The sequence below is a fragment of the Cucurbita pepo genome, chromosome 3 (genome assembly GCF_057944985.1).
Source record: "Cucurbita pepo subsp. pepo isolate OVF chromosome 3, ASM5794498v1, whole genome shotgun sequence".
NCBI lineage: Eukaryota > Viridiplantae > Streptophyta > Magnoliopsida > Cucurbitales > Cucurbitaceae > Cucurbita > Cucurbita pepo.
The window spans coordinates 2,003,164-2,019,783 of record NC_141800.1 but is presented as its reverse complement, the minus strand read 5'-3'; the positions used below and the strand labels follow the sequence as shown (position 1 = coordinate 2,019,783).

General features: G+C 34.7%; 2 protein-coding genes across 4 annotated transcripts; both read right to left on the bottom strand.

Moving 5' to 3' along the window:
* Positions 1–511: 511 nt before the first annotated feature.
* On the bottom strand, positions 512–5,269 carry LOC111791148 (bZIP transcription factor TGA10). The gene is made up of 11 exons (XM_023672380.2): positions 4,867–5,269; positions 4,677–4,783; positions 4,233–4,309; positions 3,979–4,131; positions 3,822–3,890; positions 3,674–3,733; positions 3,504–3,581; positions 3,347–3,434; positions 2,970–3,241; positions 1,514–1,753; positions 512–1,032 (listed from the first exon to the last, which is right to left on the bottom strand). The coding sequence occupies exons 1-11, from the start codon at positions 4,992–4,994 to the stop codon at positions 883–885; spliced, it is 1,422 nt and encodes a 473-aa protein (XP_023528148.2). The 5' UTR covers positions 4,995–5,269; the 3' UTR covers positions 512–882.
* Positions 5,270–11,100: 5,831 nt separating this feature from the next.
* On the bottom strand, positions 11,101–15,171 carry LOC111791552 (Calcium-dependent lipid-binding (CaLB domain) plant phosphoribosyltransferase family protein). 3 transcript variants are annotated; one of them, XM_023672937.2, is made up of 3 exons: positions 14,705–15,171; positions 14,125–14,191; positions 11,101–13,852 (listed from the first exon to the last, which is right to left on the bottom strand). In XM_023672937.2, the coding sequence occupies exon 3, from the start codon at positions 13,734–13,736 to the stop codon at positions 11,415–11,417; it is 2,322 nt and encodes a 773-aa protein (XP_023528705.1). In that variant the 5' UTR covers positions 13,737–13,852; positions 14,125–14,191; positions 14,705–15,171; the 3' UTR covers positions 11,101–11,414. The 3 variants fall into 3 exon arrangements, with proteins under 3 accessions (XP_023528705.1, XP_023528704.1, XP_086978603.1); XM_023672936.2 differs by having other exon boundaries at positions 11,101–13,817; XM_087122477.1 differs by having other exon boundaries at positions 11,101–13,811.
* Between the last annotated feature and the right edge of the window lie 1,449 nt (positions 15,172–16,620).

The window sequence follows — 16,620 nt, the reverse complement described above, 5'->3', positions numbered from 1 at the left end:
GGACGGTGAGATCTCACGTGAGTTGGAAAAGTGAACGACGGGGTGTGGAAATCTATTGCTAATAGACGCATTTTAAAATGTGAGGTTGATGACGACACGTAACAAGCCAAAACAGACAATATCTACTAACTATGAACTTGAGTTTTATAGACAAAAAAACACAACCCGACTTCAAACAGTTATGACAAGGGCAATATTGTAATTTTAAAAAAATATAAATATTTTTGAAGGTTGGTATAGGGTCAAAATCAAGGAAAACCCTAAATACAATTAAAAAAAAAAAAAAGTGGTACAAAGGGAATAAATAATAATAATAATAATATTTATTATTATTTGTCTTGGTTTGCATGGCTACATAATTAAAAATTTTGAATTGTGGTCCTATTTTCATTTTTTTTTAAGCCATGGAAGATCATCATCACACTTTTTTAATAAAATATTTGATTACAAATCATCCGAATCCCGTAATTCAACGATAATTAATATGTATTGTTCTAATAAAAAATTAACGAACCTATAAGAGATTATTTTAGATATGATTATCCAACGTCCTCAACTAAGAGAACCAAAGTTCGAATCTTGTACTTGTTGCGGTTGAAAATACATATATATGATCAATTAAGAGAACATAGAGTTTATCATATTACAGATGTTGCATGATAAGATCGTACCGACATATATTATTTGTCTATTATCTATTTTTTTCTTTTATATTTCTTTAGTTATATCGATGGAGTGAACGAGAGAGAAGGAGGGTATATTTGTCTATATATCTATATTGTTCTATAGTTATCTTAGAGATCGAGAGTTAAAAGGAAGTATGACAAGGGGAAGAAGTTAAAAGACGAGAGTTTTGGGACTTAAAAAGGGTCGTAATTTAGTTTAATTTTGCCTTGGACGAGCCAACCACAAGGAACTAAGAGCTCGAAGTCGATGGAAATACTCTGCAATGGCTAGCAAACACCTTGCGGCTTGACGAGTCGTCAACATTTGATGCAACCGGTGAAGCGTTTGGTGCCTTAAATTGTCCGCCTATAATACCCATTAACAAACACAAATTCAGCAAATTAAATACATATGTATACGTAACACGTAACACGAAATATCATTGAACTTTCAAGGGTGAGGTCGGGTTTCGAAGGGTAGGTAAAGAACAAAATGAAAATAGACGATGACTTATGCAAGAGGAAGACATATTTGTAGATTCTTTAGAACCAACCAACCAACCACATGGGCATATAATAATGGGACAAGAAAAGGTCGGTTTCGAGTTGGAGATGGGGTAGGTCTGTCCAGCTCCGAATACTCAAATCTTCCGCTCGTAAAAGTTAACGTTGTCGGGTAAAAAAACCCGTTAATTATTATCGATATTCTTTTACGATGGTTATATTATTTTGAACAAATCATTGGTAGCTTTTGTCCTATAGTTTGTAAAAGAAATGATAACATACTATAAGTTTGATGGGCATTATTAAGAGAGAGAAAGAGGGGGAAGAGAGAGAAAGAGGGGTACCTGTCTTACAAAGGCTTCAACAGAGGAGAGCTTGTTGATGGCTAAGGTCATCTGCCCCATATAGTTAGCCATATTGGGAGGAGTACTCAATGAATCAGAGGTGATGGTGTCTGATAAGGACTGGTTTAGGGCTTCAAGCCCTTGAGACAATGCTTCCTCACTCTCTTGTGTTGATTGTTGCAGTCCACAAATGTTCATTAGTTGATGCTCTGTTAATGGCTCTACTTGACCCATTATGATCTACGTGCCACAAGTATAACCCGTATTAGCTTACGTCTCGTGTTTTCAATCGTAACATTTTATTTGAAAATTTTGAGTTGGTGACACGAACAACACAAATAAAGTTCACAACCCAACTTCAAAAATCAAAAATCCGATTTGGTTTAAAAGTATGTCACGGTTGGATTGAGTTGACCCGACCAACAAAATATCAACCCACAAACCGAACCGAATTTTCAATCTTCAAAAAGTTTAATCTCACATAAACTCGAACTAACCTAACCCAACTTGACTTTTATGATTTGGGTTTGGATTATCTGGGTTGGTTGAGTAATGCAGAACACTCCTAAGCTAAGGTCAGAATTATAAGAAGGGTTATTATTTTTAAATATATAACTTAATTAAAATACAATATTAGAAAATAATTTAAAAAGATTAGATATATATATATATATACAACTAGGTCTAATATTGAATGCAACTATTATTTGTATATCCATCATAATACTATTTTTATTATTTTAGGAAAGCTATAATTTATAAGACAAAGTTTGAAATGATATTTTTTCTGAAAATATAAAATAAAATAAAATAAAAGAATTAATAAAAATAAAATAAAATTAGGTTTAGAGAGAGAAAAAAAACATTATTTCCCATTTGAAATTGTAGCAAAGAGGAATTGCCTTTCTAGAATGTTATACCTAATCCTTACATATTGTGGAAAATTTCAATACACTTTCGTCATTTAATATGGATATTTTGTTAGCAACCAAACATCTTAAGTTGTTGCATCTCGTACTATGATTTTACCCTTTTGACAACGTTAAATTTGTGTCTTGTTTTCTCAGGGTCGTGTTCTAACAATATCTAAATAATCTGTCCCGTGAAGGAGGACTTATTCGATATGATTAGAATAGTGCAACTGGTAGTCCAATGAACCGTTCTTATAAATATAATACAACTATTGTAACTTTGATCTAGGAGTGTTCATATGACTCGATAACTTAACTAACCCAGATAATCAAAACTTGGGTTGGGTTGGATTAGGTTAAGTTTATTTTCATTTGGGTTAGATTAAATTTTTGTAAAATCGAAAATTCCGTTGAAAAAAGGTTTGTCGGGTTGCATTAAAGTGCATGTAAACGTTCGTTGTGTAATTAATTTTGGTTACATGAAAAAGTTGCAGAAAATAAGGAGACTTGAAAGTAAAAGAAGAATGAGATAATGATGAAGGTACCTTAATAAGCTCGGAGGGCCTAAAGTCGCCGATCCACATGAAGCATCTCTCCGCCGGCGTCTTCCACATGCCGGAGACAAGGTGGAAGACGTCGGACCTAGCAACCATCATCTTCAAGTTTAGAACCTCGTCGTAATGAGCCAGACAACTATCGACGAACAACCGCAATTCGTTTTCCCGTAGATGTTCTTGCACCGCTGCTCGAAGCTCGCACATCAAGCGGTGGTGCTCCTCTTGCCACCGCCCGTATTCGATGTCGAACACCGCCGCTTCTACACATAATTAAGAGAATGATCATAATGAACACTATCACTATTAAACAATATCATACTATTACAGAGAGTCATGATTTCTAACAGAGAGATATGAAACGTTACCAGTGGTGAGGTTATGGAGGCCGACGGGAAGTCCTTGGTCAGGTCCTAAAACGGCGGCGCCGCCACCGCCACCGCCGAGAAACATACCCTAATTAAAGAAAAACAACAACATGAAATAAAGAAAGGATCTTTAGAGAAGAATATTTATATTATATACCTGAGTTCTTGCTCTTTGTAGCTCTTGTTCCAGCTGCGTGAGCTTAATCCTACTCAATTCTAGCTGCTGAACATACGCCTGAAAATTCATTAAAAAAAACACCAAAAATTAGGCAAAAAAAAAAAAAAAAGACAAGAATTTAGGCTAAAAAAAAGAACAAAACAAGGAACCTTTTTTCTCAGCCTGCTTTTTCTAGCAGCCTCTCGATTCTGAGCCAGTCTTCTAAGGGTCTGAAAATGACCAAAATGAGTGTTATTAAGGTTAAAAAAAACACCCAAAAAAACATGTTTTTTAAGGAAAAAGGTGGGATTTTGAGACCTTGGGGTCTGGAGTTTTGGGGGCTTCTTGGTCTGAGCTTGAGGTCAGCCCTTTCTTGTTGGCTTCACGCTGTGACAAAAGGGTTTAATTTAATAATTGAAAAAAAAAAAAAAAAAAAAGGACATGTTGTGTAATATTTAAAAAGAAAAATGGTTACTTTTGGAGGTTTGGGATGAGGTTCGGTTGTCGTGGTTTGGGTTAGGGTTGGTCCGGATACGGTGGCTCCATTGCTGCTTTGGTTGGCCAACTCTTTGGACGGCTCTGATGGTTTGATCTTTGAATCACCATGGTTAATCATTGCTGTGCTTCCCTACACCAAATCCAAATTCATCATCAAATTCAAACCCAAATAATAATAAGTTGGAGAAGATGGGTTTTTTTTTTTTTTTTTCTAATTTTATTTTAATTTACTTTTATCGGCAACGGGTCGACATGCATCGGCTGCGACGGGAAGATGTTCAACATTGGCGGTCTCATGCTCGAGCTCTCTGCAAAGAAAACTAATTCACTACACAAAATCTCTGACGACTCTGATTCTATGTTAAACAAAAATATATTGCGAAAAATTGCAAAAATTTTAAAAGGGTTTGTTTGTTAGATGGATTTGAATGCATGTAATGAATCTTTGGGCCCATACCCTTAATTCATGATGAAATTTGATGAAATTTGATGAAATTATTGTATGCATGAAAGGAAGGGAATCACTCAAAACCCAGAAACAGAAACAGTCAAAGAAGTACAACAAAACAAGATCAAATCAAAAAATCAGTAAGAACCCATGTTGTAAGTGTGAAAGAATCTTCAAAAAAATTCAAAATTTCCATAAAATTCAACAAAAAAAAGGAAGGAAAATACGTGATTGGTGATGAGTAGTAGTGGCTGAAGAGGGTTCTTGTCCATCCAGATACAGAAAAAGGGCTTGATCCAATTCTCCCAAATCATCACCTCCTCCATCTTTGGTTCTAAAAATCCAAACAAAAACAAGAAAATAAGAGAAACCCAATTCAGAAAAAGATCAAAAAAGTAAACTTTGATGAAAAATTACATGAAATTTGATGAAATGGAAGGGAGATTCATGGAGAAGGGTAATTGATCAGCAAAATTGTTGTTTTGGAAGCTGAATAATGAAGGAGTTTGTTCTTCTTCCTGGTTCTTAATATTGGAAGAAGCCATTAAACCCAAGCTCTTCTTCTTCTTCTTCTTCTTCTTCTTCTTCTTCTTCTTCTTCTTCTTCTTCTTGTTGATGATGATGATGAACAATCCTTTGAAGATTTCTTCACTAATTACTCCATTAATGGCGGCACCAAGCTTCACCTCTCAACCAATTTTTTTTTTTTTTTTTTTTTGGTGTATTCTTTGATTTCAATTTCGATTTCTCACATATTTGTATGATCCCTTTGAGAAAAAGAGAGAAAAAAAAGAAGTAATTAAGAGAGAGATGATCAGTCGGTTATGAGGAGAGAGAAAGAGGAGAGAGAAAATGGATTGAATTGAATGAAATGAAAATAATCGAGGTAGAAGGTAGAAAAAAAAATATTTTTTGTTTTTTTTCTTTTCTCTCTCTAGAAATTAAGGACTTTCCATAAATCAAAGTTTATTTATTTTTATTTTTATTTTATTTTTATTTTTTTTCCCAAGTCAAATGGGTTAAAATAATCTAGATTAAAATTTAAAAATTCGATCTTGTATGAAACCCAAGACCCACCAACGCTCGTGAAAAATTGGGTTGATGGGTGTGTTTATTTGATAATTTAGGTCAAGTTGAGTTCATTTTGACGAGATAAATTATGAATCAGTTATTTGGGTTTGAACTGACGGCGGCGATAATATTTATGGTAAGAAATAAAATTTGGTAATATTAAATATGTAAATTTAAAAAAAAGTTAAAAATGAAATTTTTACACCATTGCATGAGCATAAAAGTCTTCAAGAACAAGTAATTTGAGGAGGGAAAAAAAAAAAAACAATTTTGCTATCTGTTAATTTCATTAAATGTTTTATGTTTCTTTTTAAAACACGTCGAACCAAACATAACATATCGCGTCATATTACCATGTACGATTATAAAACGATTCATGGTTTCGAGGACATTACCATAATTTATTTTTTAAAATCTGACCTAAAAATAAAATTAATTTAAAATTTTCTAACCGTGGATGATTATCTTCACAAACTAACACGAGTTCTTTTAACATGTTTGCTGAAGAAATTTCAGGAGATCACTCAATATGAGATTGTTCCAAGTCAACCACGCTCGTATATATATCTTCTTTTGGTTTAGGTAGTGATCTGGGTTCATTCATATATATCTTATTTACTCGACTGTCACAGTCAATTTTCAAAAACTACAAACCAAACCGTTATCGATCGGATCAGAGTTTAGGGTCGATGGGATGATGAAGGTGGCTCGCTCCCACATGGTGAAATGGGATGTACAACTATGAGTTTAGAGTTGGGAGGCAGCTTTGGGGTTATGAAGAACAAAGCATTTCAATGTTTGTTAAGTATAATTATGGGGAATAAAAGAATGAGATTATTGTGAGATTAGGTTAAGTATTATTTTTAATTTACTAATTATACTAAATAATGGAATTCTATAATATATAATATTTAACAATAATTTGAATATATTGAAATGTAATATAACCGTTCTTATTCTTTGAGTTCCAATATTTTAAAACGTTAATAATATTATTTCACGGGTAAAATAAATATCTAGAAAACGACACCCTCCCAAAGATGGCAAGAAATAAGTATAATATTCACTTTTTAAATATATATATATATATATATATATATATATATATATATATATATATATATATATATATATATTTTGTGACTGGTAAGTAAAGAAGAGGTACATGAATGAACTGAGACTACACATTCAGATGGTTGTGAGAATGAAAATGACTATAAAATGCTTAAAGGAAATGAAAATTACTATCTATATCAATAAGATGCACATTCCTTTTAGGTAGTTTGATTATAAGAACTCTATAGTCAAACGTGTTTTGTTTGGAACAATTCTATGTTGGGTTGACCTTTTGAAAATTTTACTAGGATGCACGTGAGCGAGAATAAAGTATGTTGGAATGATTCTTATTAGTCAGTGAAGATGGCAGTCTTCACTCAATGACCACGTCGTAAGAGAGGAAGAGGGGTAAAATAGGGATTTAAGAAAAATACATTGAGAAAGAAAGGCAGGTACGAGGTATAAGGGTATTTTTAATGAGGGTTGTTTCACTTTAATACTTATTATTATTATTATTTATAATTATTCATTTTATGAGTTAATTAATTAATTATCAAAAGAAGCAGTTGACGGGGAAATGTAAAGTTTGGACAGTTGACCAATGACGTGGCTCTAGAATTGCCGTTGATGTAACGAAGGAAGTTAGAAAGTGGGTCCCGGATTTTGTCATCGGACGGCCGAGACCTTACTGTTTAAAAGTACTGTAGAAAAATATTAAAAAATCGGTGGGGCCCACAGGTATGTTTTTGGTCTTCTAACTAATCCGGAACATAAGGACATTTCTAACCGAATATTAAAAAAAAAAAAAAAAAGTTTATTTATTTATTTGTATTTTAGTTTGTATTTGATTTTTAAAAAAAGATTAAAATGTGTGATTTAAATAATTTTTTTATCCTCCAAATTTTACATTTAGTCGGTAAAATTTTAAAATGACAGATTTACCCTTTAGTAATAAAAAATAGGATAACTTATAATTTTATTATTAGACCTAATATTGACGTCAATCATCATTTATTTTTCGTATTTATGATGTAATTATAATGTTGGGATTTTCAAGTAAAGTTAATTTTGTGGTTTGATTAAGCTAATTAAACAAATTAAGATAAGTGAAAGATAATTAAATTTCTAGAATTTAATAAATTCAAGGATTTTAATAATCCAATTAAAGTTTTCCCCTTTATTTCTTACAAAACCTCTTACTCCCTTGCCTCTTGCATCTTTCGCCAACCCACCTCCCTGGCTGCCGCACCCGGTGGTCTCCTCTGATGTTCGCCGCCTGCGACACCGCCTCGGCTCCTCCTCGTTCCACCGTTGATCCACAGCGTCACCTGTCGTTCTCTTGTTTTCTTTTGCAGTTCTCTCTGTCGGAGTAACTGCTCGCCGCCGTCAGCTCCGCACAAAGCCATCGCAACTCTTCCATTTTGTGCAAGGCCGACCGTGGGCTGAGGTTGGTTGTGGTGGTTTGACCGGTTATTCAGTTTCATCCCCTTTTGAGGTTGGTTATGTTTTTTGTATTGTGCATGCATTGTCTATGTTATCGTAAAATCAACTATACGACCTCATCGTGACAAAAATTCCTAGAATTCACCTAATATAGAATTGCTAAGTTAAACACAAGCAAGTTCATCAGGGTTATTCGATGCCATTTTTCCGATAGGCTAAGCCAAAAAGAGAAAGAGAAGGTTAAAGGGCTGAGTTGCCCCCGATAAATTGAATTCGTTTCTTACTTCTATTTGAACGACTCCTAAGTTATTGTCGAAGACCAATTCCACAAGTGCTAATACAGTCGGTCAGAGATAGCAACGGATAAAAGAGCAGCTAGCCCATTTGGTTAGTTGGGGTCGGTTCTTTCTCTAAAAAAGAATGGAAGTAGGATTCACTAACCTTTGAGCTAGAGTCATTCACACTAATGTCATATTCTCCCGTGGGTTAAATTATGAAATTTTTATTATTGAAACAATTTCTTTAAATTAAAACAATTCAATTTTAATCTTTTTACACTTATTATACATTTTATAAGCTCACCGCCAATAGATATTGTGAGATCTCATCGAAGGGGGTAGATTTTGAGATCTCACATCAGTTGCAGAGGGAAATGTATCATTTTTTTTTGTAAGAGTGTGGAAACATCTCCCCAACTGACACCGTTACAGATCAAAGAGGAGATTTGGACTGTTACACGAATAATAATAATAATAAAATATTTTATTTAAATTAAAAAAAAAATTGAGTATAGTTTTCTTAAATAAATTAAAGTTTGAAACATGAAATTAAAATTCTAATTTTGCATATTAGTTCAAATATTAGGATTGCGTGACTTACACCACTATTCATTTAATTATTAAAACCAAATACAAATTTAATTAATCCAATCATATATTAAAAAAATGAAAAATAAATAAAATAAATTTTGTCATAGTTGACTTTTTTTTATATAATGGAACGTCACTATCATAGAGCCTTTGAAAAATTATCAAATAATTGTTTTTTTTAATAATTAATCAATTTTAGTTTACATGAGTTCAGCTAATTAAACTTTGAAAATGGTATGAAATAACACGTACGCAATTGACCAAATTAGATATTCCTTTGTAAAAAAACATTAAAAAAAATTTAAAAAAAAAATTAAAAAAATCGTTTTGATTATTTATTTATATTTATTATTTTAAAATCTTAATTTTCTAGATAATCTTAATTTCAACCCCAAAGTTGACAATGAAATGTAGGGTAACAAAGCACGCTTAGTTGAAGGGTATTATTTAATATTATTTAAAAATTTATAAGATTAAATTATTTATTAAAAAAAATTAGATTTTTTAATGAAGAAAGTATTTTGTTTTGCAATTTGATTTAGTGGCCAAGAATATTCAAAGTAATTAATTTCAGTGGAAAAGAATAATTGAAAATAGACACGACCAAATTCATTGTACGACAACTTATAATTTATGAAATAAAGTTGTCGAAAAATACATCAATTTTCTCATGTTCTTTGACTTTATTTTTAATAATATCAAATTTAGTAAATGTTTTTAATTCAATATACTCTATTTTTAGGAACATGGATTCTTCAAGAAATAATTAAACGTAGGAATTTTTTTTAAAAAAAATCCATCAATAAATGCATATAAAAAATGGTCGGTTGGTTCCCAAAATGATGATATATATATATATATATATATATATATATATACTTAATTTAAATACTTTTTTTATTAATGAAAAAAAGGTATTTTTTAATTATTAAAACACTCTTTATTTTATAATGTTTGACTTTTGAGATTTTAATTATAAATTAATTTAGGTACGTTTAAATTACTATATTGTGATTTTAATTTGTTTCTTAGTTAATTACTTTTTGGAAAAAGTCATTCTTAGAAAAGCGATTTAAACTAATTTATTATTTCAAAAGACATTTTTATCAAACACTAATTTTGTTTTTTTAGGGGAAAAAAAACATTAAATTTACCTGAAATTATTAAAAATCAATTTTAATTACCCAAAATCAATAAAATTGACTTTAAAGGTATAATGTGAAATTATTAAAATCACTTTTTTGACATTTCAAAATTGTTTTCAAACATATTTTGAAGGTTAGATTTAAAATAATAAAAATAAGTTCAAGAGAGTTGTCTCCTAGTCGGTTTCGAGTACAAATACCCTTTTGTTAGAACGCGACAATACTCATCCACCTGTGTCGGTTTCGATTTACAAATACCCTTTTGTTATAACGCGAGAATACCCATCCACCTGTGTCGGTTTCGAGTACAAATACCCTTTTGTTAGAATGCGAGGATACCCATCCACCTATGTCGGTTTCGAGTACAGATACCCTTTTTTTAGAACGCGAGAATACCCATCCACCTGTGTCGATTTCGAGTACAGAAAACCTTTTGTTGGAACGCGAATAAATGACATAAGTTCACTATTTGTCCCTCTGTTAGAAACATTCTAGATATGTCTACAGTTGAGTAAATAGCTCGACGAACAAACGAACGAATTAATATCATAGGCATATATTGGGCCTGTGGCCCAGTATGATCAAGCCCATCATAACAATTGAGTACAAAAGAAGAAAGAAATCCCTACATATTTATCATTTTCCTATATATATCATATATATATATATAAACAAAAAAATAAGAGGTGGGCGTATATTTGAAAACAGAGCCCAGAAAACGGTGAGTTTTGGTTAATAATAATAATATTTAAAAACGAAACAGATAAGGAACAAAGCAAGTGGACCGACAGAGATAAGCTTTCACTACACACAACAGACCAGACACCCTCCTCGTGTCTCGCATCAAACATGTCCTCCTTCAATAAAACATATCACTGTCCCTAAATTCCTCCACACCAAACAACCACATGCTAAGAACACACAAATTCTAAATCCGATAGCCTCCGTCGCCCCCGACCTCGACTGGTAGCCTATCGTGCCGTATGCACGGTCGCTTCCTTGTCCGATGGACGGGTGATGAGCTAGTTTTTAGACGAAACTAATAAATACATTGTTACATTACAAGATGATTTATAATGGGAGGGAGCTTAACAGCATTTTATGGACATATGAAAAGAGTTTTAACATGATCCACAGAGGAAGGAAACAAAAGAAAAAACACATAAAAGAACAAAAAATCAGACACTCTAAGATTCAAGAAGCAAACAAGACTGTGCTTTTGCTTTTTTTTTTTTTTTTTTTTTTTCTTTCTTCCCTGCTTCGATTAGATTATCTAACTGAGAGACGAATGCAGAAATAACAACGATACCGTGGTGATGTCGATGACGGTGGTTCCAAGATTATGGGAGGGGAGCTGCAGACATTGGTCATCAGGCTCTTATCACAACATACAATCTGTCTTTGCAGGCAGCCTCCTGAAGAAGTTGAGTGGCACAGAGGGGAGCTTATGCCGGAATCTGGGGTGTCTCAACACATAAAATCCAGTCAGCAGCGCCACGACTTGGAACGGTGTGACGTATAAGACAATGGCAGCGACAAGACAGAACAGAACAAACAGGGCTGTCGCTCTCGGGTCTCTCCAGCTAAGCAAGGATTGCAGCCTTTCTCCTTGAGTCGCCAAATCGCCAACAACGGTCTGAATCCTCCCAGCAATGCTCCTTAGTCGGTCGTACCTCATCCTCACTATGTCACCAGGCCTCGATGTCGGGAATGTGTCGAATTCTTCATCGAGTTCATCAGGGTGTGCAGAGTCTGCGTGTGACAGACGGGTGTCCATGTGTGGCGGATGCCTCGGCCTCCACCGGTAGTACCAAACTCCGATCAAGAACAGGTAGAGGAAAATGGTGGGCAGGATGAGCTCGGGGTACATGACGAGTATTATGAACAGGATGTGTATCAGTACAGTCGTAATCGGGTTTTTCCAGTTGCAAATTTGATCAAACCATTTCCCTACTGCTATTAATCCACTTAAAACTCCCATAATCCTGAAGAAATTCGCTTTGCTTCTTCGCATACTCCACATGTGGGAGCCGACATCCAGCATGTATTCGACTACCTCTTTCCTCAACGGTGGCTCGGCCCGGCTCAGTCTCATCGATACAATCTGAGTCGCCTGATGCCTTAAGCTATCGAGCTGGCTCACGGTCAAAGGATGAATGTAATGCATTTTGGGAAGCAGGGGATGTGTGTACATATGCATCATGTTCAGTAAGGATGAGCAAGTGAACCTCACTGCCAAATGTATCTCACCCATCTTCTTCACTCCATTTTGATGTAAAACTAGAAGAGGATACGAATGTGTGTAAACCCGATCCGTTTCGAGAGTTGAAAGACGTATCCTCACCTTCCCGATCCGTGAATCTTTCGTCCCTGCACCTTTATCTCCGTGCAAATGACAATTATCAAAAACACCGATCGTAACCACCGTACAAGGATCAAAAACTTCCCAAGTGTACTGCTCATTCCACTTCGGTGTGAAGCTATCAATGATCGTCCTAGTTCGAACCCACTTCTGCCCGTATTTCGCTACACAATATGCATCTGTCGTCCCACGACCGTCTTTAGTCTTCATAGGCATCAGTCCCTGAGCGTTGAGGATACCCAACTCCAACACCCCAATGCTCTGCTTCCACAATACTTTCGCCGTAGGTCGAAGATCACTGCTGTAGTGTGTAGATTCATCCAAAACATGGTAACCGCCTTCCAAACAGATCCTCATATGAATTCGGCTAGCGAACTTGAGTTCTTTTTTCTTTTCGCCTTCAAGGACGACATGCTTCTCGAGATTGAACCATTTGCTGTTGATGGGTTTATGGTCTAATCTCCGGTCGACGTATTGCAAAGGAATTGCACATCGACCAAGGGTTTCATCCTTATTCGGAGCAACACGGTCCTCAACGTTCAAAATCAGCGGTTCCTCGAATGGTTCTGCAGCTACAAACATCAAATCCTCATTCCACATAGGATTGATTGTTCTGTTCTGAGAAATCCGTGTTCTCAACGCTTGATTTCCCAGGATAGCCTTCACAAAGACTTCCGGGTATCGACCCTTATCAGTAGGCTGTAAGTCCTGAGCTTCGATAACGTTAACCCGTAAATACCAGAGCTTGGGTGAAAGATACACCTTCGATCGGATATTCGCTAGACCATCGGTTCCACTGACGGTCGCAGCATCTGAATGCCATGCTTCAGGAAATGCTTCATCAGCTTGAGTGCCCATCCAAACAGCCAACATTAGTTCTCCTTTCAGTTTAACGCCTTTTTTGTCGTCCAATCTATACCATTGAGGAGCCAATGGACTGTCGGGTGGAACACGTTTTGGAATCTCATTCATGTCGAACAAAACACGACCCATGAAATCATCCTTCACAAAATCTTTATCCTTCACAGTAACCTCAAGCACTGAAGACTGAATCCGGTCTTTCGAAAACGCAAAAACCTGGTTCCATTCAGGATTTGACTTCTTCTCAAAATGTCGAGTCGTACCCTTGTAGTTTCCGAGCTTTACTTCCACATAAGGGTCACAGCTGCCTGTAGCATCCTTTCCAGGCAAATCTCTCGCTTTGACAACACGAACGTAGAGATACTGCATTTGCTCAACGAGGTCATACGTGCTCGTGAGCTTATCTCCGGTGACCTTCCCCCCACCAAGATGGGGATTGGTCTCCTTCAATAGAAAGTCCTCCGGTGGTGGCCTCTGCATCTTCTCGGTGATACGCAACAAGACCCGAATCCGAAATAACTAGCAGTCGAAAACAGTCCGATTTCCTCACAGAATCTGAAGCTGAATCCAAATTATGTCAAAAAGTTCTCAGAAGCCTATAAAATAAGGAAGAACAGAAGAATAAAACAAAAACAGCTAGCCGTTACAGTAAGTGAATAGATTAAGATCGCCTCAAACTATGAAAATTTCAAACCAAAGTTCCTTAAAAGACTCGAAATATTAGCAGTTCTAGACACAGACATGCAACATCGAACTCACAAAATTAAAACACAAAAGTAGGTAAGCTATCCCAAACTATTTTGAATATCAACAACTCAAATGGATTAAAAAAATACAAAGATCTTATAACTTCATAAAATAATATTACCTCAAAAGTAGTACATAGAAATCCAAACAGTTCCTGTCGGATAGTATCAGATCTATGTGCCAGAACCCTGAACATTCCAAAACAGAGAAATCCACAAGATTAAACCAAACCACAGAGGCTTTCATCTAAAAACACCACAAAAATGCAAAAACCCAGAAGAGAAATTCTCCTTCAAGCTCAAGATTACTACGTTATCATCCACAAGAAAGGACAAAAACAAAGACAGCCATGAGTTCGTCATTTTCTGGAAACAAAAACAGAACATAGTGTGTAATGCTAATTACGCCACACCCAGAAGAAGCATTTGGGTTTCGAGAACTTTCTAGACACTAATCAGGGTTTAGTTTCAAAACCCACAAAAACCCAAAACGAAATTTCATCATCCTTTCAAGAAATTTCCCAAGAAACATACAGAGTAAGAGAAAAACAGAGCGTTAAAGGCACTAACAAGAACAGAGCATATCATATCCGAAAGAAAACACGATTAAGCCACACAAACACAAAGAAAAACCAATCAAAACGAGGATTTCACACGAAAACTAAAAGGATCATGCAAAGCCATTGAAGATTAAGAGAGCACCTAAAATGGGGTGAAGGCGATTGAGAGGGGTTTTGGAGGGAAAAAAATCATCGCCGACAGAAACCCAGGAGAGGAAAAGAGAAAGCGGTGATGTTTAACGAAGAGAAGGGAATGAAGGGGTGAGGATAAAGAGGGAAAAGAAAGAAGGAAAAGAAGAGAAAAGGAGAGGGGGAAAGCAAAGGAAAGAGGGGTTTGCAGAGCAGGAATGCTTTTGCTTTTTGCAGAATTTGCTTTATGGGTTGGGATCTGATGAATCTGCGAGAAATATACAGAAATTGTTAGGGGGGGGTGGAGAGAGTATTTAGTATGGAAGAGGTGGGAGGTGGAGGGGCCCAAAGAAGCGTGTGAAGAACCACCATGGGAGCTCACAGGTGCGGTGGATATCTATCTCTGTTGCTTTGGGCTAATAATTAAGATACTTAACATGGAATTAACAACTCTTCTTCCATCTTCATCTCCTCTTCTCTACTGCGTTTCTCTTTTTTGTTTTCTCGCTCTCCGTGTGACTTGGGGAACTGTGAAAAATGATGAACAGTGTTGGATTAAGTTGAATTGGGTCGGTTCCAGGGATGAATCAAATGTCTTTGGATTCTTTGTTTTTATTGGTATGTGTGAGTATTTCATTTGTTGGTATAGTTCCATTCGATAAGATATACTCATGGAATGAGTGGATATTTTAAATTTGGTACTAATTTGGGAAGCGAGAAACTTCAATGATCATAAAATGCTCTCTCTAAATAATTTTATTCTTTCTAAGTAATTACATAATTTTAACCTAAATTCAAAAGTAAAAAAAGTTCACTCCAATCCAAAAAACCCATAAAAAAAAGAGATGGAGAATCAATATTCAAAAAGTTTGATTCTTTACCAATATGTTGTATTCGTGCTATGGAAATATAGACATTTTTTTTAAGACCGATTAACCATTTAAAAAATTAATTGGTTAAAGTATATATTATGTAATTTTGAACTACAAGATATCGTAGTTTATAAATACAGTTCAACTTTAATTGACATGTACTCTATTTTATTCTTCAAAGTTAGAAGTTTAAATCTTCAAATCTTCACTTATTATACTAAAAAAGAGTAATTGTTCTTCAAATCTTCACTTATTATACTAAAAAAGAGTAATTATTTATGATTATTTCTTTATGTATTTTGAGAGTAGATATTACTTAAAATATTAAAAACGGATCAGGGTTTTGATGACTGCTAAATATATGAAACCGTTATGAGTCTATAAAGTTTTCATAACATGATACACAGAAGCTGAGCATATGTCGTTAGGTCGTAAGCGATATAATTTCGAGTTGATTGATTGAAGATTCAATTACGTTATAAGATATGTTGTTTGAGGTATGATAAAAGTACAATAAACAATTGCTTCAAAACCGATACAGTAAGTATTAAGTACATATTGTATGAGTATCAAATTAGCATTCATCTAGGGTTTACTAACAAACATATCAAAAAGCGAGAGAGTTGTACAGATGTTAAAGAAGTTGCATGGATTGCATAAACTCAATGACTTTATAGAAGAATAGAATGCACAAGAAAAAGTGGTGGGGGTGGTATCCAAAGCATCAGAATCAAGCACACCTCCATGCATAAAACATATATATATATATATATATATATATATATATATATATATATATATATATATATATATATATATATATATATATATATATATTCCATTGAAAGGGGGGAGATAGGAACTTGGAAGACTCTTTTTTGAGACACAACAAAATGTAAAGAATAAAGCTTTGGTAAGAAATAGTGCTTTTGAAGGAACCCAATTATTCCTATGCCCAAAAAGAAGTCCATGGGAGAGCCAATATTAGGGTTAATATATTGCCTCACATCTATGTGTATATCCATTCCTTACAAGAGAAGTCACCCTTTGATTTCAA